We start from the raw sequence: 23,460 nt of genomic DNA, 5'->3' as shown, positions 1-23,460 counted from the left end.
CTGCTCTTTAAAGTCACACATACTGTAAAGAGCAGTTCAAAAATTTAAGGGAAAATAAATTAACTTTATAAACAAAACATGTCTTTGTTTTTAGTCAAAGGAAAAAAAGTCGCGAGACGTTTTCGTCTTGCGAAGCAAGCCCATAGGGGAAATTCGTCTTGCGAGGCAAATCGCGAACGGAAAAACCTTTCGTCTAGCGAGTTTTTTGTCTTGCGAGGCATTCTTCTTGCGGGGCACCACTGTATTGCTTACATCTGCAGGTAAGTGGGTCCAATATTGCTTTCTTGATTTGGAAACAGTAAGCTGTGCAACTGGAAGGAGCTAAAATTTGCTGAGCACCAATAATCGTAACATTTTATCTGTATTTAGCAAAACTAATATATGGCATGCTCTGGTCCATGGGGTCACGAAGAGTCGGACACGACTAAACAACAACAACAACATTTCCCTTGATTGTAATAAAGCCTCTTAGCGGTTTACAATACGTTTTGGATTGGTCAGACAACATGAACTGTGAGCAAATGTTAGGGTCAAAAGGGGAAAATGGCATTGTTCATCAGAAGCCAGCTCACATGTCTTCTGATTTAAACATCAGCATTCCAAACACTGGCCTTCAATACCAGTAATGAGTTGAATGAATCACAGAAGTCAGGGCTACTGGTCTGAATCCCAACAGCACTCATCAGCTATGGTATGAAGTGATGGTAGAAGGAGAAGAAAGGAGTTGTATGTTGCTGAAACTCCCATCATGAAAGGCTGACTATGGGGATGTATTCATGCTTAGTTGATAGGAGGCTTCCATGAGCTGGAAAGGGGAGGAAGCAATTTTCAGCAATTCTCTCTTCCCAAAGCAGCACCCTGCTAAATTGGCTCCAGAGAGTTGGAGGTCTCTCTGGAGCAGATTTAGAGAAGTCACAAGGAGGCTGCAGGGGGAAATGCTGAAAAAATGCTTCCATTCTCATTCTGCCAATAGAAACTTTTCACTGCTAGCTGGGTGACACTGATTGGAAATACAGTTACGCTAGACTCTCATATTTGTATACCCCTTGGGGATTTTAACATATTAAGCTGTCTAGAAATGCTTTTAAATAAAATGAATAAATGTTATGAATATAGATTTGGACTTCCCCTAGCATATATGTGTTTTTAGGTTTTTATATATTGTTTTATCCTAAAATTTATAGTAGTCATAGTCACTTTATTTGTATACCACTTTTTTTGGGTAAACATTGCACTCAGAGTAGTTTAGAACAACACACAATATATACCCAAAATATAACAACTGATCCATGAACAGAAAGGTTCCTTTTCCTTCCATCTACAGAAAGCTTTTGATCCATTTGGTGGAGGGGAGGAGGCAGAATTTTTTGGTGATTCTCCTTTCTCCCTAAAGCTGCCCCAAATTGCTCCATAGGAGCCCCTAATCCCCCAAGCAGATTTTCAGAAGGTACAAGGGGCTGGGGAGGAAACGTAGAAATAAGCACAAATAGTATCTAAATTTGAGCCATCAACAATGCTTTTGTGATCCACAACAGTTCCCTATGTAAAACAATTTAAAATAATGGTTATTATTTAATTTATATCCTGTCCTTCCTCTCTAAGGAACCCAGGGTGGTTCAGTAATATGATTTATAATTTTATTGTGATAATGCAGTAGTGGCCTTCACACACATGACAGCTCCCAGTGCACTCTCTCTCGCTCTGTGTGTGTGTGTGTGTGTGTGTGTGTGTGTGTGTGTGTGTAAAGTTGTGCTTCAACTAATTTAGTACTGTTTATAGCGATGGAAGAAGAAGAGGAGGAGTTGGAGTTTGGATTTGATATCCCGCTTTACCACTATCCTAAGGAGTCTCAAAGCGGCTCACAATCTCCTTTCCCTTCCTCCCCCACAACAAACACTCTGTGAGGTGAGTGGGGCTGAGAGACTTCAAAGAAGTGTGACTAGCCCAAGGTCACCCAGCAGCTGCATGTGGAGGAGCGGAGACATGAACCTGGTTCACCAGGTTATGAGTCTACCGCTCTTAACCACTACACCACACTGGCTCACACACTGGCTCACTGGAAAATCCACAGGCAAAAAGTTTAATCTTTTGGCATTCCTCGTAATTCCAAAGATCTTGCTTTGAGACTACTTACTTGATTTCCTCCCATTCTGTGACATGGTCCAAGTTCCACAAAGCCCCCATTGGAATGCCCCATGCTGTCTATGCAGTAAGCAGTTTCAAAGCCTCTGATCTGAAACACATGTATAATTAATACTGTAGCTAAACATTTCAAAATAAAATTAGGAAGCTAATAACTTGCTTATGAAAAAAGTATTATGTAGTTGTACAGAGATTTCTGAAATGACACACACAGCTCACCAAAGACCTCAACATAATGTGCTGGAGTCAGAATACTGATAACTATTAGAAGGAAAAAAATCCGCTATACCAATGGATGTCATGGGCACCCTTTTGGTATACTATACAAAAAGGTACAGCAGAACTGGAGCTTGGGGTACATAGCCTTCCTATAAGTAAATATAGTTAGCAAGGAGAGTTCAGTGGATTGTATTCCACATAAAGCTAAATCTTTCAGTTGTCTCTGCAAGGAGTTTTCCTTGTATGGCGGTACCTCTCCCCCCACTGCATATTCCCTAACATTGTTACAGGAGTTTCACCCAATCTTTGGAGCAGATTTGGGTATGGTGCAGTGTGCGCACCGGGCGGGGGGCAGAGAAGGGGAGAAAATCAGCAGTGCTAGAAGCTTGCACACATGCCAGAGCAAGGAAGATGAGTTCTCCCTGCTCTGCTGAATGAGGAGATAACGAATCTTTCAAGTGAGTCAGTAGCAGATTAGCACACAGGAAGTTACGACACTGAGAAAAATAATCAAGTAGGAGCTGGATTCTTCTTTCTTTTTCCATCTTCATGCTAGCAACTTAAACAGTGTCACTTTTTTTGCATTCTTGCAACTTTTTATCTTCTCTGTGTCCACTGTTCACATTTAACCCAGTCAACTTCAAGTTAAATGTACATATGTACTAATATTTTTTTTGCCAATTCCTATATTGAAATCTGGACTGATTTCACATCAACTTACTGTTTTGTTCATAAGCCCTGGGACTCTTAAGTAATTCATGCAGATCTAAACTAAACAGTTTTAGAATTTGAATGTGCTGGTTCCTTCCCTGAATATTGCCACAAAGAGATTCCTATCCCCCTTGTTTTTCCAGCGCACACTAGTCCTTCCTATAATTAATTCTGGACTGGAAGAACAAGGGCAATAGGACTCTTTGTGGCTGCTGTAGCTCAGGACACCTGAAATAATGACTTGTATCAAGGAATGGATCTGCAAAAACTGTACTTACCTCTCCCCACTCCAGATTTTTAGGTGGTAAAGGATAGTGAGAAGTTATATCATAAGCTATTTCTTCCATAAACCACTTAAAACTTTTGCACTTGTGATCTTCACGAAATTTCTTCAGGTCAGATATATCACCGTATGCTAGTGCTTTTGTCTCAGGACGACTAGCATAGAAGTAATCTTTGTATTCATCCCACCAGACCTCCACAACTCGGACGTAGTTCTGTGGGAAAAAATATACCGAATTCATTTTACAATAACCCAAACAAGAGTTTACCAGAGCATGGGTAATTGTGGCTAGGCTTTCTCTTTATCACTTTATGTGCGCACACACTTCATTTGTGGGTAAATCTTTTGATAACACACTGTAGTTTCATTTCCCAGAACGTTAAAGGAAAATTCTTATACAGCATTCATATTTATATCAACTTTAATTGAACAAAATGCTGGTATTACGTGTGTGCTTTTCTATATTTAAAAAATAAAGACACCTTCAGGAATACAGATATAATTTAAAAGCTCCCAAATTTAGTAATAAAATAAAATGTTGCTCTTTTTGGTTAGGAGGTGAAGAACACTAAGCAGCCCTCAACATGGTTATCCAGTTATGAAACCATGGGATTAGTGAGTGGCTCTACAGATACACAAATGCGCGCGCACACACACAACTAACTTAGGTGTGTGTTTTTTTAAATCAAATTACATGTTTTCATTCAGTTAGAAAACATGTCTAGGGAAGAGAAAAAGGTATAGATTTGAATGTGTCTAAGATTTTTAATTTAGCAATCAAATGCTAATTTAATTTAGCAATCAAATAAAGACATAAAACTTCACCTTTAAAGTAGGAGATGATCCAACATATGCTGGAGGTGGATTCCCTTGCCATCCCTGGAGACGATAAATGTGTCCAACACGAGAACAAGGCACAAACAGAAGCCTCCCTCCACACTGCCAAATCTGCAGGTTTTTATATGTTGAAAGAGATGAGAACGGGAGAATTACACATTCACAAATTTCAAAATCTCATAAAACACTTGTAAACATTAAATTATAGTACTAGCTATCATTATTTTTCAAAGCTTTCAGCATCATTGCAAGATGTCAATAACCACCACCACCGTCCTTTAGTATTAGGAGCCCTTACATATCATTTGAAAGAAAAAATGTCAAATAATTAGTGCACACCACTGAAAATTGCGTAATTTCTTAACTGGATTGCATTCAATTTAGAAGTTATATCCGCAGATAATATTAGGAACTAATTTCATTTAATATTTCATGTCATTTTAGGGTGCCCATTAAGTTTTAAATCAAAATATTAAATAACTCACTTCAACACCTTGAGCAATTTTAACCACTTTTTCAGAATTTGCTGGTGGTATTTGTAAATCCCTTAAACTGCAGTAAGCTCAGCTATCGTTTGTATGATTTTAAACCTTCTTTCTCTATTAGGAGGCATTAAACAAAACATTTTGCTTTGCTGCATAGAATTTGATATTATTCTGGATCATTTAACAAAGCAGAACACAAGCAGTTTGGCCGATGGGGCAGAGCTCCTATGCTGGCTTCCCAGCAGGTGAACTGCTTTCTGGGAGGGAGAAGTGGGACGGCAGGGAGGTTGGCCAATCTCCCTGCCACCTGGCCCCTCTCCCTTCCAGTAAACAACAACCACCCATCTACCAAGAAGCTAGTGGTAGCTGCTCTACTCCACCCAGTAAGCCACAGACACAGGTCTAAGATTTCCAATATATTTCTTAAGATCTTCCTTCTATGCATGTTTGCTCAGAAGCAGGTCCTAGTATGTACAGTGTGCTTAGTCCCTAGGAATTGTGTTATAGTATCAATGTCATTTCAACAAAGCTGAAATGTAGCATGCCCAAACCTGAAGCTCTCTCATCTAATCTTCAGAGGCTATCCATGCTACAAAATAATTCAACCCAATTTTGCTCTAGACTCAGAATTACAAGCAAAACTGGGCTACATGAAAAAGGTGCCAGTGACTAAAACCTACACCCTTATTGATCTATAAAATCAGGTCTCAGACTTTACTTTAGCAACCACTAAGTCAACAGATAATGTGCCAAAATGTGAGGCAGATGTGTCCTCTAGTAGTTTTGAGTCTTTGGTTCAGAGGAGGCAAGAATTTGGCATCATTATGGCCTTGCTGATAAAGGTACATCTGAGAATGAAGAGCCCCACAGAAAACAAGGTGTAGGCCCAACAGTTTCAAAAGCAATAAACATAATAAATGCAGTAAGACATAGTTGTCTGTATGGCACTAATCAGGAGTTGGCTGATGGAAAACAAGGAAAGTATTGCTGTCCCTGGGCCAAACAAAAAAAACTTGTAAGAACTGAGCTGACTGATGGTCACATATTTACTTGAAATATGATAGTTATCAACTCTTGGTATGGTTGCTTACCTTGTAAGATATTTCAAAGTTTTCACCACCCCAGATTTGTAGACCTGGATCATAGAGACCCAGCTCAAAAAAGAAATCACGTTCGATGGCAAACAATCCACCGGCCATTGCAGGTGACCTAGGAACGAGAAGAGGAACTAACAGTTTGTATGCCATGGGCCAGAAGGAATCCCTTTTATATGTAGGAATCAACTGACAATTGTTTTTGATAGGTAGAAATTATAAAGCTTTAATGGTGTTTAATAAAAAGTTTATAGGAATTGTTTGAACTCCAATGTTCAGATAACAGGCTAAACCGTTTTGGAATCCTAGGTACCAGGTAAGGTACAGACTAAATGTTGGTATGATTTAGTCCCAAAACTTGTTGTTTTTAATTTATAAGCAGTCACAGAGGCTGTGATCCAGAATGGAAAAAAAGAACTGGGCTGGAGGCTTCCTTTCTCCATGACCTGTTTTCCTTTAAATATCATAAAACAGTCATAAAAACACTCCTAATCTTTTTGCAGTTGTAGAGAAATGGTTCATAATATGCCAAGAGTTTGTGTCAAGTTCAGAACAGCTGAAAGGTCAAAACCAAACCAAATGGACATTATCAGAACTGTAAGCAGTTAACCAACATCTCAGAACAAAGTGTTAAGATGCTGGGCTATATTTTCTTTCAGTATAAACAAAATTCAATTTATTATTAAAAATATTTAGATTAACTCATACCCATGTATGCTATACTGAGCAAAACAGAGGAAAGATGGGATACAAATATGAACAATGACAATTTTTCTTTATGTACTATTTTAGGTCTTTAAAACATTCAGCATGTTCTGGTTCAGTTGGCCATTATCAACCAAACCCATTTTCTCTCTCTACAATAATAAGGACTAGACTATATTCTGGTCTTAAAAAGTGGTATTGGAGGTTTCCAGGTTTCTCTCCAGATGCCAATGTGAAAACCTGCATAACATGCATTAACCAGTGTCAATATTCTAATAAAAATATGAAAATGCAAATAAGTATAAATGTACAGTGATGAATTTCTGTTGTGCTCTTAACTTTAAATTATTTGATTCCTCCTCCTTCCTAGAACTGTTTTATTAATAGTGTATAAATGCAAAAAAATATGCTCATTTCTGTGAGAGGAACCACAACTTTTTATGTCAGGGAGCAAAAATGTGTGCGTGTCGCCCAAAGCTTCATAATTTCTTGAAAATGATTTGGAATATTAGTTCCAAAAATACAATAAAGTGAGAGTAAAATGAAAGTAGCAGAATTCTTAAAATGGCATTATTGCATATTCAAATAATACAAAAATACATTTACTTTGGTTACAGGAAAAAAGAAATTTTGAAATGAAAAGGATTCTAGTTGCAGGATTAGTGAAGCATAAGTGAACCAAAGCAGAATTGCAGCCTAGTTAGTTTAGGGGAAGAAGTAGGTATATTAGAAAAATTTCAGTCCTTTCTGGCCAAATTTTGTTTTTGAACAAATCATTTTATAGGTAAAGGCAAAAATTCAGAGAAACATAACATTTCCCTTCGCCATTAAAAGAACAGGTTACTTAGACAAAAGACACATGGACGATGCATTTTCTTTCTGTAAATATCTATCAATTAGTTCCATATGTCAGTTCACCTGTCTGGGCAGGACAATACAGCACCAAATAAGGATACTAAGCAATTTCTAACACAATCAAAGTATAATGGCAGACCACAGGTTTCGTTTAAACAATCCAATTAGCAGCCACCCTACATTTTGCTGAAAGAACTGAGTATATAAGTACAAGACACAGAAGAGCAAAAGGAGTTAGTAAGGCTATGTTAGAAGAGCTTGACCACAGATTAGTGAAAAGAATGATGTATCTCCACAGAGCATCTGCTTTTGTTAGCTTTGTTTTAAAGGTCTGGAGAGTTCATGCAAATATTTAATAGTTCAGTACATCCTTAGGAAAAGGAGAAATGTGTAAGTGGTTTAGTGATTACCGATACGGCTCAGTTTTTGTCTTTCTCATTTCCTTCTCACGTTTGGTCAAGGGCACCCTCTTCCAGAGCATACTCCAATCCCATGCTCCTCTAGCAAACCCATCTTCGTCACCACCCCCTTGGGGTACAATGTTATAAGTGTTGCCATCTATGACATCTATAAGCGGCACAGTGCATGTGGTTCTGCAGGATTATGGATGGTGGCGGTGAGGATGAAAGCAGGTACATGGCACATTTAAACGAATCACATGGTTCATGGAAAAGAAAGGGGAAAAATGAAAGGATTTAGATAAGCATGAGTTATAAAGATCAATAGAATGAAACAGCATTCTTTACCGATATGGCTCAGTTTTATATTTTCTTTTTGCCTTTTCCTTGTGGCTTAATGGAATACGCTTCCATAGCAAGCTCCAGTCCCAGGCCCCTCTGGCAAAGCCATCTTCATCCCCACCTTGCTGTGGTTCAATGGAATAGTCATTCCCATCTATGTAATCTATTAGAGGCACAGTGCATGTAGTTCTGAAACATTTATGGAAGGGGAAGAGAGAAGATTAAGCTGTCTAATCCAATAAGTCAGCTGCTATCTCTTACACTTTATTCCAATATAACTTCAATAAATATAGCATATACATACAGTGCTCTTCTTGCAGAAGGAAAGCAGGGGAGTGGGGATTATGAATGAGCAGGATGAGGTCAAATTTATTTAAGAATACATTAATGCTGAAAGCAGAAACATCAACACACCAATCTACCTCTTCCTTCACAGATTTCTGATAACAAAATATCAAGGTGAATGATGGAAGCTATGTGTTTCACTTTTTGCAAATATGAATATATTTGTCTCTCTTAAGCTTTGAGAGTAAGGAGGACTGTCGTCTTGCTTACAGAAGGCTTGTTTTAAACTAGTGATGGCCAAACTTGGCCCTCCAGCTGTTTTGGGACTACAATTCTCATCATCCCTGACCACTGGTCCTGTTACAGCTAGGGATGTTGGGGGTTATAGTCCCAAAACATCTGGAGGGCCTAGTTTGGCCATCACTGGTTTAAACCCACTGGAAAGAGTTTTTGAAAGGTCAGGTATGATTTAAAACCAGGCAATAAACCATTTGAATTTTGCATATGTTTCAACATTTCACAAATGAAGATGTCTGCTTTTCTTGCTTGCAAGGTGGCAAAGCCAGAATCAGCTCTCCTACTGTAGGACCTGAACTACAGTTCTCTATTATTTAAAAAGGGGAAGGGGGGAATAGAACCAAGAGTATGTTAGAACATCATATGCTAGAATTTACTTTTTAAATACTGTTCTGGTTTGTACGTTTGAGAGGAAATCCTCATATGCAGACATTTATCGTAACAGACGTTTATTATTTTATACCTTGTTTTAAGTATCTTTGGTCACATTAACAATCCACAACACCTTAAAGCCATAAGGAAGGGGGGAACCCCAAATATACTGTTCCAGACTTTGTTCCTTTTCAATTTACCAAGTTGACCAAATCCCCTAAAACTTTTCTGATTAAAAACTTTGCATAGTAAGTGTAATCTGCTGTGCATTTAGTGTTTTCAAACCTTGGCAGATGTTTACACTGGTTTTACTGCTTAAAAAACAAATCGAGTTTCTTAATGCAGTTCTTTTTCTCACTAGAACAGCACTGCAGGCAAGTTTTTATCATGCCTATTCAGGCAGCCTGGAGAATGAGCTGGAACGATGCGGCTCAAACTTTTCATACCAAGTGGGCCACAAGAGTACTTTGATATGGACCCTGTAGGCCGCAATCGACTTGTTGTGGAAGAGGGGGGAGAGCAATGCCAAAATCTGACCCCTCTAGCCCTTGCACTGCCTGTCCAAAGCCAGCTAAGCAAAGCTTTGGGAAGGAAGCGCAAAGCTCTGGCAGGATCCTAGAGCCCTCCCACCTCCTTCCCAAAGCTGAGAAAGTACTAACTAGGCTAACTAGCATCTCACTTACCCAGCTTTGGGAAGGCAGCATGTGGGCTGGGGGTCACCAAAAAAGACCTCAAGGGCCATGTGTGACCCCCAGACTGAATGTTGGACCACCCTGAGCTATAAAGTTACTCACCCAGAAAGAGCTGCTGCTTGCCCTGGGTGAATTACTAATTGTTAAGGCTACTGTTAAAGGCTTTCTGAGGTATAAAAATAAGCAGATTATTATTACCTGTCTTTAGCTATAGGAGCAATTAGTGCTGCATACCAGTTTACTGCCACCTCACAGTGGGCATCAAGGTAAATTAAAACCTTTAAAACAAAGAGGAAAGGAGATTTCAACTCATTTTGAGATTTCCTTACACGAAACACACATTGATTTAATTGAGCTTTTTGCATTGTACGTTGACATCAGTTTATAGCTATCTTTTAAAAGACTACATATGCCATTTTGCAATTAAGAACTATACTTGAAATAATCAAGTGGTTTAAGATCTGTTAAAAGCAAAATTCAGACTGTAGGGAAAGAAGGGTTTTATTTAGCAAATGGTTTTCTACCTGTCCAAGTTTAGCCTTCTGGGCTCCAATGCTTCTAGCTTGAATTAAACCTTCTCTCCTTTCATTTCGAAAAATCTTTACAAGGCCATTCCACTGCTTAATATAATCCTCTAGTCTTTCTTTTAAGTGTGCTATCAAATAATAAAAAAGAAGTTTCCATATTTGTTATAAAATATTTAGCTTAGAGCTTACAACACAAACTAAATCTATATTAAAAACAAACTGAATATAATTGACTTAATATCTAAATACTCAGAAGTTAAGGCTATTACATAAATCACTGCCTGGCATATTTGCTGATAACAACTGTAACCTCACTTAAAAACTACTACCAACAAGACTTGGATTTTTAAAATACATGTAGGGAAGTAGAAAAGATGTGTGCTCTTCTAATGTTGGAAAGGTCAGACCTAAGAAAGTGATGTCTGAACTCTGGAAAAGTTCGGAACTCATACTAAGACTCTTGACAACAGAAAGGCACAAACCTCCAGCAATTTTTCCACTCACTTCCCCCCATAGTTTTATAACATGAGTAAGGCAATGTAACAATGGAAGCTGTCCTGGTGTCGTAAGTGTTCCAGTTTTTCCCTGTGTATTCCTTATTGCTTTACTAACTGTGGGTGAGTGACACATTCACAGCTCTTCTCTGACATGCCAAAAATGAATATAATCAAGTCTTTAAACTCACATAATAAAATGTCAACATTTATAGGCAACAAAATCCAGGAGGTGGTGCAGGAGATGTAGCATTCACTCTCCACAATAAATATTAGTAATGTCTGAATTTGAAGACAGATGTGGATGCAAAAAAAGATTATGAAATACCTTCAAGAAAACACTCATGACTTTTATTAACATTTAAGGCTACCACAGTCAAATGTGGCAGGAAAACACTGCTGTGGATTATAGCATTTTCTCAGCATTATGCTATTTTAGGACTATGCAACACACACAAAAACACACACATGTTTAAGATGCTCATCTGCAACTCTATTACATTCTGCCATAGGTGCTGTAAAGGAAAATAAGGGACAGTAGCATTCTCTCTCTATACATCAGAAATAAAGGGGAAGATAGCACAGAATAGAAGGAATATTGATTCATTTGCGTTACATATTACCGATTATCTGCTCCTTCATTTGTATCTACATTAACTTTATCTGTTAGGAATCCAACCCCCTACCCATATTTCAGCTTAAGCACTTCATCATCTCAAACTTTCAGTAAGTGTGTGGAACAATTTGTGTGTGCAGGGGGACAGATTTCACACTATATCTAAAAGTTTCTGCTACTGCAATAAGCATTTAATGCAATGAAAATCCAAGGTTGACAGTTGAAGTACCTACAGAGGCAAAGGTGAAGCTTCCTACACTATCCATTTTGACAAACCCTTCAGTCAAATAAATCCATATGTTGGAAAGGAGAGAGTTGATTCCTGTTCAAGGGAACCCTTGCATTATCTCTGAACAGATGTAGCCTTGAATGAAGATTTGAGTCATGATTACTCTTTGAGAAGGATTGAATTTTTCTGCAAAGTCTCCATTGAAAGAAACAGAAAGACAGATATTTGCTGAATGTGATAGCACTTACACTTCTTCATTCAATAGGCTAGAACAAACTACATTAATTCACTAAAGCTATTTTTTTTTCTTTTTTAAAACTGATCTATAATGAAAACCATGCTACCGACTCTATCCACAGATCAATATTCTTAAATCTGCAGGCTGGTTTCTTATTAAGAGCAGAAACCACTGAATTATTAGCACAGTATTTCTTTATGTTGGTTCAACTTCCCTGTAGAATGACAGATTCAGCTCTTACTGGGTTTAATATTGATATTAAATGCATTTACCTTTATTACTAAAGTCATCAATTAATACAATTTCAGCCAGGTATTTCCTTGGAGTTCTTTTAATTACACTGTGAACTGTCCTCATGAGTGTGGACCACCCCTCATTATGGAAGACAATGATAACGCTGGAGGTGAGCAGGTTTTCATCATAATGCCAGTACTTGCACCTGCAACAGATATGTGTGTTATATTTTAACATTTTTGAAATATTTACAATCAGAACATGGTTGTTATCAGAACCACTATCAGTGAAAAAACAGAATTAACTAGAGCACTAGTTATGGCTCAATAAATAAGACCATTTGGAGAAAATTCTCTTATAATACCCCTTTTGTACCACCTAGTTAATCAAAGTGCTCCCCACCCCCAAGAGAGGACTTAAAATATACACAGTACTCAGGATAGAGCATGATTATGAATCTAGTTTAGAAGCTAAGCTTACAGTAATGATTGGACAGTAATGACTGCTGCTTCTTACTTTTTGTAGGATCTTGAAGCAGTTTTCAGAATGAAAACCATGTTTAAGACCTTCTTTTGTTTCATGAAAAAACGAAACCTAAGTCCACAAGGACAAACATGAAAGTTGTATGTAATTTAAACATTTTGATGTTACATTGTACCTTCTAGGGAAAAAACCAATCCCAATGTTTTCACATCATCTAGCCAGCAATCTCTGCAACCTTCTCCTTCATGTAGTTTTTCAGAAGGAAAGGTTATCACGTGGTTGTTATAATCACAACAGAGAAAACTATGATTTGTCAGAATGTTCACTCTTCTGAATTGTCATAAACCTCCCCTCTGTTGCAACACCCTCTCAATAACCTGCAATCACATTATGATACCCATTCTGCTCCTAACTGCTTTCTGAGTTTGCCTGTAGAATTGGGGCCAATTTGCATGACTCTTTCAGCCCATGGCCGATACGATTTTCTGCCAACTTGCAGTACCAGGTGCTTCTGTCGCATGAGCTGGTCTTAGCTTTCTGTACACCACCCACTAAGAAAAGTTTTGGTGGCATTTCCTGTTTTATTGCTTTTCAGTACATTATCATTCAGTACACTTGCCCTAAGAGACAGCTCAGTAGCTGGAGCATGCGACTCTTAACCTCAGGGTTATGGGTTTGAGCCCCACATTATTGGGTGAAAGATTCCTGCATTGCAGGGGGTTAAAGTAGATGATCCTTGTGGGTCCCTTCCAACTCGATGCTTCAAGCTTCAAGATCCCATCACTTACAAGCTGTGCACACACACATACATTACAGGAGAAACCATGTGTGGTTAGTTTGTGTGTGTAGGTGTAGTACACACACTTGCATTTAAAATATAAACAAGGTTGTTGTAAACCCTCTGGGATGCTAAAGATATATACGTGGCTTTCTCCCCTGAGTTACCTGCAATAAAAGTACTACCCAAAAAGGAGTCTGAATCTCATGCAATAAATTAGTAACAACTGTGCATTTATCTGATGAATCTCCATAAATCTAATGCATCTCTTTTGGGGCAAGGATAAATAATGAAGAGAAGTATATTAGGGAATACACAAGTGTTCCATTAGCAAAGAAAAATTCAGCTGAAACACAGTTACACCAGCCCTTTTTCTTTTTGGGGAGGAAAGGTTGAATTCCCTTTGCCTACACATAATGAGTGTCCTCTAGATATTTTGCACTACAACTCCCTTTAATCCTAATCAGCAGACTCAAGATTCCGTTTGAATTGTTATTGGCTAATAGCTACCAATGTCTGTTAATTTAGCCTCTGAGCCAGCATATTTTACCCGTATATTCCAAGGTAGAAATCACAATGAACAAGCAAACCCACTAACTTCCTAAATAGGAAATCATTCCACTGAACAAATTTTAAAACTTTTATATCCTGTATGAAAGCCACCGAGTTAGTAAAAAGCGGCACTGAATCTTGGTGCAATAAGGAATGAACCTTCAGCTTCCAGGCTCTCAGTCTTAACAAGGGACCTGCAGTTGTAATAAATTCAGTGTGCATTTTTTTTATCACCACCACAACCCACTTTTATCAAGGGTGCCATCTATTATCTGTTTTAACAAAGCTCAACAACCTTTTGTTCACCACCTTAAGAGCTTGCACTTTAAACTCAAATGCAAAGTTCAAGCTTTTCAGAATTTTCAGAAAATCCATAATTTCAATGCTCTATTTGTTCATCTTAAAAAATAATAATACAAGTCTTCTACGAGACATGTTATTCAAGTTTGATTCTCCTTCAACATGGAGTATAAATATACCTTTAACAGTAGTTAGCCAACAGTAATTGCTATGACCTACTGTTGTTCCAAAATAGGTTCCCAAGCAGATACAGAACTGCCAGATAAAACACCAAGTGCTATTGCAAAGAACAATAGTGACATCCAGTGGTTTGCTAACTAACACCAGCAAGCAAATATTAAACATCAACTATAAACTAAGCACTGTACTATAAAGTTACATCAGCAACTTGTCCACTAAAGATATAGAAATAAGGTAATTGTTAGCCATCATTTAATATACCTTATTCTAAATAAGGTACAGTAGAGTTTAAGACTGCAAAATAAGATGCTGGAAGCTCAATTATGTTTCAGACTGAACAATTTCAGTATTAAAAATGATGATAAATTATGTTTTCCAGGGCTGCCACTCTCTCCCTTGCTTTAAAAAAAATCCACACTGGGCAGTGGGAACAAGGGTAGTACACTTTATAGAGCACCTTGTCTGATATTGGGAACAACACTGAGCTACCAAGTGCAGACAATCTCTGCCCTTGTGAGCAGTGTTACAGCAGAATTTTAAGATGTGGATGCTATTTACTATTATTTACTGCCAGGTACTAAAGGACTCAGAAAAGCTTTTCTGAAGATGCACCCCATTTTGTGTTTTGGATTGGGTTCAAGCTTCAGAAAAGATATTAAACGTTATTGGTCAGTAGTGAAAATTCTCAAAGCACTTCCAATATATCTTGTACAGTATTAATAATTATTTAAGTTGTATGAAGAGGACAGTGATTCTAACTGCAAACAAGGAAGCCTTCATATATATATAAGATACATTTTAAAACTGGGTTTTGATTTAAAGCTAAATGTATTCTGCCACCTAGTGCTTCTACTTGATTTTTTTTGTACTTCTACTTGATATCGCAAAGCTGCCGATTTAGCAGCACTTTAGCTCTTATCTTTATAGCTGCCAGAGCAAAGACATTATCAGATATTCCTGTCTCCATACAGCATCTGTGTTGTTGTTGTTGCTGTTTTGCAACTCTGGGAAGATGAGAACATCTGCACACCAGATACCTCTTTCATTTTGTTATATAGGTCACGTTAAGATACCATAGTAAAGAAAGCTTCAATCACAGTCTCTCACCACACATATAATGGTACGAATCATAGCTGATCCTAGCCTAGCAACCCTCTAAAACTGCAGCTAGCATTGGATGGTTTTCAACTAGTTTTACTCAGAGTAGAGCCACTGAAATTAACTTAATCATGATTTAAATAGTACTAAAGCTTAGTTGAATAAGACCTGTAGCCTGGAACCCTTCGCTGCCCCACCAATTCAAAATAGTGCACCCAACAAAACATTTTTGATATGTCAAAATTAAGTTTGTAAGTATAGGAAGTTGTCTTATGTGGATTCAGACAATTAGGCTATCTAGCATTAGAAATGGGAAACGTTTTTCAGCCTGACAATCACTTTCCCTCATAAGCAACTACTGGGGGCCATATGATGGGGTCAGGGGGGGCATGGTCAGAGGCAAAAGTGGGACAATGGATGTGACTACTTCTGCAGGCAGTATCCAGCCACACAAAATTCAGAGGTTTCTACGTACACATGTGCAAAGCACACATCTCTTCATTTTCCCTAAAGGCAACCAAGAGACATCACAGTACAAGGACACATTCCAATAATGTAAGAGTACTTCAGAAGGGTGTAGATTAGGACTGAAGAGGGGGCACGTGGCCTGGGAAGAGTCCTGAGGGCAAGAAAGAATGTTCTGGTGGGCTGTTCTGCATATGTTCATATGCAGAACATATGAAGTGTGCTTGAGCCTGAGATTCCCCCACACCTGGTCTATACACTTGACAATGACCATCCAGGCTTTCAGCCTTAGCTAGAGAGTCTTCTCCAGTCCTAGACAGAGATAACTGGGATTGAAACAGGAACTTCATTTGCAAAGTATGTACTTTATCACTGAGCTATAGCATTACCCCCAATTAACCAGTTTAACCTGCCCCCAAAAGTGAGAGGACACCATGTTTGCACATAATCCTGAAGTAGATCAAGTCACACACATCTGAGCATGTGCTCCTCTATACAGCATTCACTATTATTCTAATATTTTGATGGGGAAGTGTCAAATGCTATGTGTCAGAACACATGAAGTGTGTGTATATAAGGTGCCAGCTTTAATCCCGTCTTCTCAAGTTTATTAGTACCTTAGGTAGAAGAGCTACAATACGTCTCTCTCTACCTGAGAGCTGCTCCTAATTATAGAAAGCTACACTAGGCTAGGGTGACGCAGGTGGCACTGTGGTCTAAACCACAAAGCCTAGGGCTTGCCGATCAGAAGGTCAGCGGTTCAAATCCCTGTAACGGGGTGAGCTCCCGTTGTTTGGCCCCAGCTCCTGCCCACCTAGCAGTTTGAAAGCACGTCAAGTGCAAGTAGATAAATAGGTACCGCTCCAGCGGGAAGGTAAACGGCATTTCCGTGTGCTGCTCTGGTTCGCCAGAAGCGGCTTAGTCCTGCTGGCCACATGACCCGGAAGCTATCTGCAGACAAATGCTGGCTCCCTCGGCCTATAGAGCGAGATGAGCGCTGCAACCCCAGAGTCATCCACGACTGGACCTAATGGTCAGGGGTACCTTTCCCTTTCCCACTAGGCTAGTTGGAACCATGGGCTAACTGGATCAAGTCGGCTGTTTCTAACAGGTTTCTCAAAATGGACTTTGCAAGAAATGAAAGGGTTCTCAACTTCTTCTAGCATTAAAGGACTGTTTTCCTCAGCAAACCATGTTTCTCATGTTACCTGAGCTCCATAAAATGTTTGCCATGTTATTTCAAAGGGGGAAAAGCCCATACGCTTGGGAAATCAGCCAAATATTTCAGGAACAGCTGCCATGGTCTTGCTTGCTTATTTAATCATCAAATGTGCTTCAGGCTCTGCAGCATTGTTAGAATTAGAAGCAGTGGGACAGTTCTGATATGGAATAAATAATATTCACCACCTGTGCTTCATAGATATACAAAACACACTGCTGAAAAGGATTGTACCTGGAAATAAAATTGACTGAGAATAGAGTACAAAGGTATTGTAAGATATTTCGGCAGAGGCAACAAAGGTTGCTTTAATCAACCCATCTAGATGTAAAGCCAAGATCTTGCTATCTACAGGAAAAGAAAACCTTATTGATACCACAATCAAATCACATTAATGCCAACATCATAAGCACCTTTTATGTAGTCAAAGAAACTGATCATGAAAATGTACTGATCCTTCAGTCTTATTACTTCCAAAAAGTTCTAAAGTAATGACAGAAATAAGAGATAGAGGGCATAGAATTCTCATAGAGAATTATGCACAGTAAAAGTGATATGGAAATCACATCTTCTGAGGATAGGGTTTTCTCTCCTTGTCAACAAACCCCTGTCTCTCTTAGGTTTTATGCATTTTAAGGGTAGAGAAGCAAAAAACTCCAGTTCTAAGGCTCTTAAGTTACTGATGGTAAGAGAAAGTGGGGGAAACCTGATGGTTTACATCAAACACTCGCACACAGAGAACACAAAATGAGAACTCTGTACAAAATCTTTGCACAACACAATTACATTTTAGTAGTTACCACAGAAACATGGAGGGAAGAATGTTTTTCATAACTGTTAAAAGGAGCCATTGTACTGTTCTCCCCTGAATTCACTCAGAAAGAACACATTCTGTAACAGACAGTAAATGCAAAGAACAAAAACAAGCAGAAGTACAAGCTGGTGAGTTCTGTTCACAGATCACATAGTGGAAAGCCTGCCTCAGACAAACAGCTCAGTTGCAACAGCTAACACACTGGTTCAGATGAAGGCAATATGGTCATCTGAACCTGGCATCATGCCTTATTGGAGAGTTAAGGGTCATATATCAAAGACCCAGCAGATCAAAGGGGGTAGGAAAATTGCATAAGCCTTTTGAATATCAGTCTAAATCCTATCTACCCACCACAGAAAAATGATTTCTTATCAAATGTGATCAAGGTTTAAGCAACTGTAATTTATTACTCATTATCTGAATGCCTGCTAGAATACTTCTGGGAACTAACCAAGCTATAGTTATGCATTTTTTAAGTTCTGCTAATTTCAGTAGGAGTGTTATGCACATGATTACATCTCTGCTAAAAAGAAAAAGGAAAGCTCATTTTAAAAAGAAGTGCTGAATTGTTTTCCTTTACTATCGCTAATATATATTCATATAAGATGATTGTCACAGTGTACAGATCGCATAACAAAAACACAATTAAAAGAGGGGAAAGAAGAGGCAGATCAGGTACTTACTCTTCTTGACGCAAGTCATTAATGCTTCGATCTAGTGAGATCATATCACTTGCTACCATGTTAAACCCAAACTCCTTAATGCTGCTTTGAACAGATTCTTTATACTCTGGTCCTAAAACATATGGCTTGGCTTCCTCACCAGGACCACCGACAACTCCATGAGGCTCAGGTTCTTTGGGTTCAAAATTACCAAGAATTCCAGGTCGTAATACGGGATCACGGTAGATCAGTGTCTGTGGCTTAAATGTGAGATACTGTCGCTGCATGATGTTCTGCTGATCATTATTGCCACCAAGAGGATTCCCTTCATTTTTGGCCTTATTCCTCCGCCGAATTGATTCCAAGTCTACTTCCACACCTTCGACGTGAGGCCAGGGTAACACAGGCTTGAATTTGTCATTTCCAGGAACCAGGCCATGGTCTCCATTGTTTGGCAAAAGATTGCTGTTTTCCTTGTTATCCTACATAAGAGGGAGAGATAAAATTATAAAACAAAGAAACTGGAAGAGCTGCTGGCCCAACTTCAGCTTTCTATGCCCCTTTTACTAACAATTGTGTAACTCTAATCTCTGTGGAATTTGTTCAAGTCAATGTATTCTTTAGGCAACTTGAAACATTTAATAAATTTATCTGTAAATGTAAGGTTAAAAACAAAAGTCAATATTTGAAATCCACCTGTGCAGCTGCTAATACTATTACATTTGAGTCTTGCTGGCTAGTACTTACATATAAAAAGGTTGCATTTCTGATTTATAAAAATACATAAAAACAACATAATTAAATATTACACATCAAAAAAAGGCACCCTACAAAAGGTGGGCACCAAATTCCATAAATTAACTGTTTGAAGATTATGATTTGCAACTTTTGTGATAAACAAAGTCCACACACATCATCCACACACACAAAAATTTTACGACATGTCTGTGAACAAGAGAGGCATCAGGAGGACGTCATATAGCACCAGTAGCAGATGGAAAATTTAAGACTTATGAAGCCAAATATGATCTGGAGCCCTGAAAAGCTCTATTTCCTTAAAAGAAAAAAAAATACATACATAAGCAGATGCCTTTAAAAAAGATTTTTGGTTCTGAATAAAAGACAAAAATTCTTAAACTGGAAGTTATGAAAACTAAAGTGTCTCAAACTTGAATGTCTAGCTAATGATTTTGAACATTGGGGGGCAGCAACACATGATGCTGAATTATCACACTTTCTCACAAGCCAGAACTACTACTGAAAATGAAAAATAACACACAAGGCAGTGTCTGATGAACAGCTGAGAAAGAGAAACTGCAGTTGGTTTTCAAGGGAGGTTAAGGCATTACTAAGAACGAAGATATCGCTACTGTTTACTAATCATTTCGGCCATGTCACTTGAAAATAGAAAACTGCAATTGGTGAAGTGGGTCTCACCGACCCGATTAAAATGATCTACACTGCCAATGCAATCTCTGCAACTAAAATTCAAACAGTCAAGGGGGTGGCGACATCACCGAGGCAATATGGTGTTATCATCTGCTGCTCCTTCCTTCCCAAAATCAAAAATAGCTAAGCTTGCTCCAAAATGAAGTCTTGTTCAAACTTTTAACAGTTCCAAGTGGGCTGTGAGCTGCAGAATTAGAGAATCACAAAGCAGCACTCTGGATGACTGATTTTCACTTCTGGCTCAGATCACCAGGGAATCCCAAGCAGGCCAGAGCCATTTCCAAAATGGCTGCCAGGGCTCAATGCAGTGAAAAACAACAGAGAGGCCACAAACTTCACTTGACACAGCAGCTTTAGTTGCTTTAATTAAAAAAGAACTGTCTGAGGACTGAGGTAAAGCACTGAAACCATTGAGGGAAGGTATTTTAAAACTCACTCAGTATGAGACATTTCCACAACACAATGGAAGTGAGCATGAAGAACAGAACTAAGATTAACAGAATCTGCACCTTTGAGTGGCTTCGGAGAGACCAGCCTACATGAAGCTATTGTGTACTAGATAAAGAAGTAGAGTTTGGATTTGATATCCCGCTTTATCACTACCCGAAGGAGTCTCAAAGCTGCTAACATTCTCCTTTCCCTTCCTCCCCCACAACAAACACTCTGTGAGGTGAGTGGGGCTGAGTGCGACTAGCCCAAGGTCACCCAGCAGCTGCATGTGGAGGAGCGGAGACACGAACCTGGTTCACCATATTACGAGTCTACTGCTCTTAACCACTACACCACACTGGCTCTCAGTATTATTTCCTGAATAGAGGAAATAAAGCATGCCATATCGAGAGGATTCATGGCGCACTCTGTTCAAAACCAAACCCCAAAATGGTGAGCCCCGAAGAGTTATTATTGTTTGCTCTAGCACCTTCATAATTAAAAATGACTTATATCAAAAGTTCAGAACACAGTAAAAAAACTTAACAGAAAACTCCATCATCCTTCCCTTTTCCCTCCAGCTCACTGTTCTTAGCTATATCCCTTCAATCACAGAATAAATGTCACATCACATCCAATCTTTTGATGCCCTTTGACACCTGTTTAGCTGGGCAACCTCTATGGTAGGAATTGTGAGGATCAATGTGTTAGATACTTTAGATTAAAAGAACTGAATAAAGCTTTGATAGATCAGACAAAGGGCCAGTCTAATCTAGTATCTTGTTTTCATAGTGGTCAACCATATATGCCTATGGTAAGCCTGCAAACAACACCTGATAGCAATAGCACTCTCCCTACTTGTGATTTTCAGCAAATGGTGTTCAGAGGTATATTGCCTTGAATACAAGAGACGAAATGCAGCCTATCATCCTTTTACATGCAAGAAAGATGCCATATTCTAACATGCTATGCTATGCAAGCTAGCATACAATTGAATACTGATCAAGCTACTTCTTCCTAAACCAAACCTTTCAAACCACAATAAAATACAGACTAGAATGTTGGCCCATGGGCATTCTTGATTTTTTTACCACCCCAAACTGAAAAGATAGCAGTTGTCTTTTTTTCATTCCCAAAGCATATTACAATCTGCATTTCAATCAGTGATGGATAATAAAGATACCGATACTATGTGGGCCAGTTTGTACTTTCAGATTTCATTAACTGCAGCACAAACAGTGTGGTAACATAAACAAAGGTATCTAGATTGTATCTGGGAATGTTTATCTATTCAACAAAAGGAATTTGGAAGGGGTTATTGGTTTGTTTTTATTGTGTATTTTGTGCTTTTTTATCTTGTATTTTTATGTTGTGAATTGCCCTGAGATCTACAGATGGAAGGCAGTATACCAGACATAGGCAAACTCGGCCCTCCAGAAGTTTTGGGACTACAACTCCCATTATCCCTAGCTAACAGGACCAGTGGTCAGGGATGATGGGAGTTGTAGTCCCAAAACATCTGGAGGGCCGAGTTTGCCTATGCCTGCTGTATACTAACTAATCAATCAATTAATAACAATAATTTTCACTAGGTGTCTTAAAGCTAAGAACATAATGTTACTGCTCCTTACATAGTTAGCTGCTGAACTTCATGACAACTCCAGAGGTTATGATATAGCTCTCAACTCATCAAAAACATAAAAATAAGAGACAACCAAGTATGGCAAGAATGTGGAACAATATGATCATAATCAACAGATATATACGAGAATCTACTCAGCACACACAACTGCAATAGTGGGAATTTCACTTATAGCATAAAACTTTCATAGCATTTAATGTACAGAGCAATCCTATCATGTCAGGAGAGGCCACTTCAGATGAACTGTCAATATGGGGGAAGGGGGACTGCATTTCCTTTTCTTAAAATATTAATGATAATAATAATTCCCCCCTGTTCCAATGGGAAGAAGGAAAATCCTTCAATGCTGGAGGCATGCCAAAAGAACAGGAGGGCTTGGGATCCAGCAGATCCAAAGCATTCCCTGATCTGCCCCAACATTTTACTTCTTTGCTGGGGAGAATGAGTTCTGCATAATCCATATTCCTTGGGCACCCTGCTATTTTATGCATTTCACAGTTTTTTCTGAAGCTGTTTTGGAGTTGTTATTTTTTTTTAAAGCAAGGTGTAAATTTTTAAATAAAGGAATGGCCAAGCTGAATTATCACAGACTTAAAATATGAATGGTAAAACATTCCCAAATACAATGCCTGGATAAAATATGAATGCAAAACGACAAAATTAAAATTGGGGCAGGCAGCAATGTAGACAAGCCAGTATATTTTGCCATCCTCCACACAGGCCAGCCAAATTTCCCAGTAAAGTCTTGTATGGAAATCATAGGCACAGCTGAATGGAACCTATGAATTAGAAATACAAAAACCATCTATACATTCCCTTGTGATCATAGGAAAAGCTTTTATATCTTTGATGTTCTTGTTAAGATTTTTAATTTATAAGAGTACAATTTCACTTTTATTTGATATGATACTGAGCTACAGTATTTAATAACTTGGGCTGGAATAATTTTACATTAACATTAGCACACTCATCAGGAAGAACAATGAATCATAAATCACTTGTTTGTTTGACTAGTTTGATTCCCAGGCTTATGATGATTCCCAAGACTGTCCGAGTGAGAACTGAGTTCTTACAAATTTGTAAAAGAAAATCACTTCATGTAATGTATTTCATTCTTATCTCGACTGAGGGAAGTGCTTCACAGAAGCCTCTCTGTTACACTTCTGAAGTAGCAATACAGGAAAAAAATAGAATCATCATAAATCTTAATGGATGAGTATTAGTTTCTTCACAAGAGCTGTTGCTGTTTGATATACAGACAGCAACATGGTAGAGCATACAGTAAGTAATTAAAATACGCAGAGCCATTTTGAATAATCTAACACGTAAAGATG

General features: G+C 38.5%; 1 protein-coding gene across 7 annotated transcripts in view; it reads right to left on the bottom strand.

Moving 5' to 3' along the window:
* GALNT7 (polypeptide N-acetylgalactosaminyltransferase 7) overlaps positions 1–23,460 on the bottom strand; it is a 44,123-nt gene that overhangs the window by 4,763 nt on the left and 15,900 nt on the right. For 3 of the 7 annotated variants that reach the window (XR_014529995.1, XR_014529996.1, XM_083520284.1), the window contains exons 2-10: positions 18,628–19,088; positions 12,094–12,260; positions 10,242–10,372; positions 9,916–9,995; positions 8,078–8,260; positions 5,769–5,886; positions 4,181–4,303; positions 3,351–3,569; positions 2,135–2,233 (exon numbers count right to left, since the gene is read on the bottom strand). Coding sequence is in view for 4 of the 7 variants with exons in the window: in XM_083520284.1 (XP_083376410.1) it covers positions 2,135–2,233; positions 3,351–3,569; positions 4,181–4,303; positions 5,769–5,886; positions 8,078–8,260; positions 9,916–9,995; positions 10,242–10,372; positions 12,094–12,260; positions 18,628–19,088 (1,581 nt within the window). In the remaining 3 variants the exon portion in view is untranslated. Of the gene's footprint in view, positions 1–2,134; positions 2,234–3,350; positions 3,570–4,180; positions 4,304–5,768; positions 5,887–7,741; positions 7,925–8,077; positions 8,261–9,915; positions 9,996–10,241; positions 10,373–12,093; positions 12,261–18,627; positions 19,089–20,491; positions 20,508–20,564; positions 20,713–23,460 lie in introns of those variants that run through there. The other 4 variants (XR_014529994.1, XM_083520283.1, XM_083520286.1 and 1 more) reach the window with 3 other exon arrangements.

Source organism: Podarcis liolepis (genome assembly GCF_965112155.1).
Source record: "Podarcis liolepis genome assembly, chromosome: 9".
Lineage (NCBI taxonomy): Eukaryota > Metazoa > Chordata > Lepidosauria > Squamata > Lacertidae > Podarcis > Podarcis liolepis.
The sequence above is the reverse complement of the archived record's forward strand: the minus strand, read 5'-3'. Positions and strand labels throughout refer to the sequence as shown.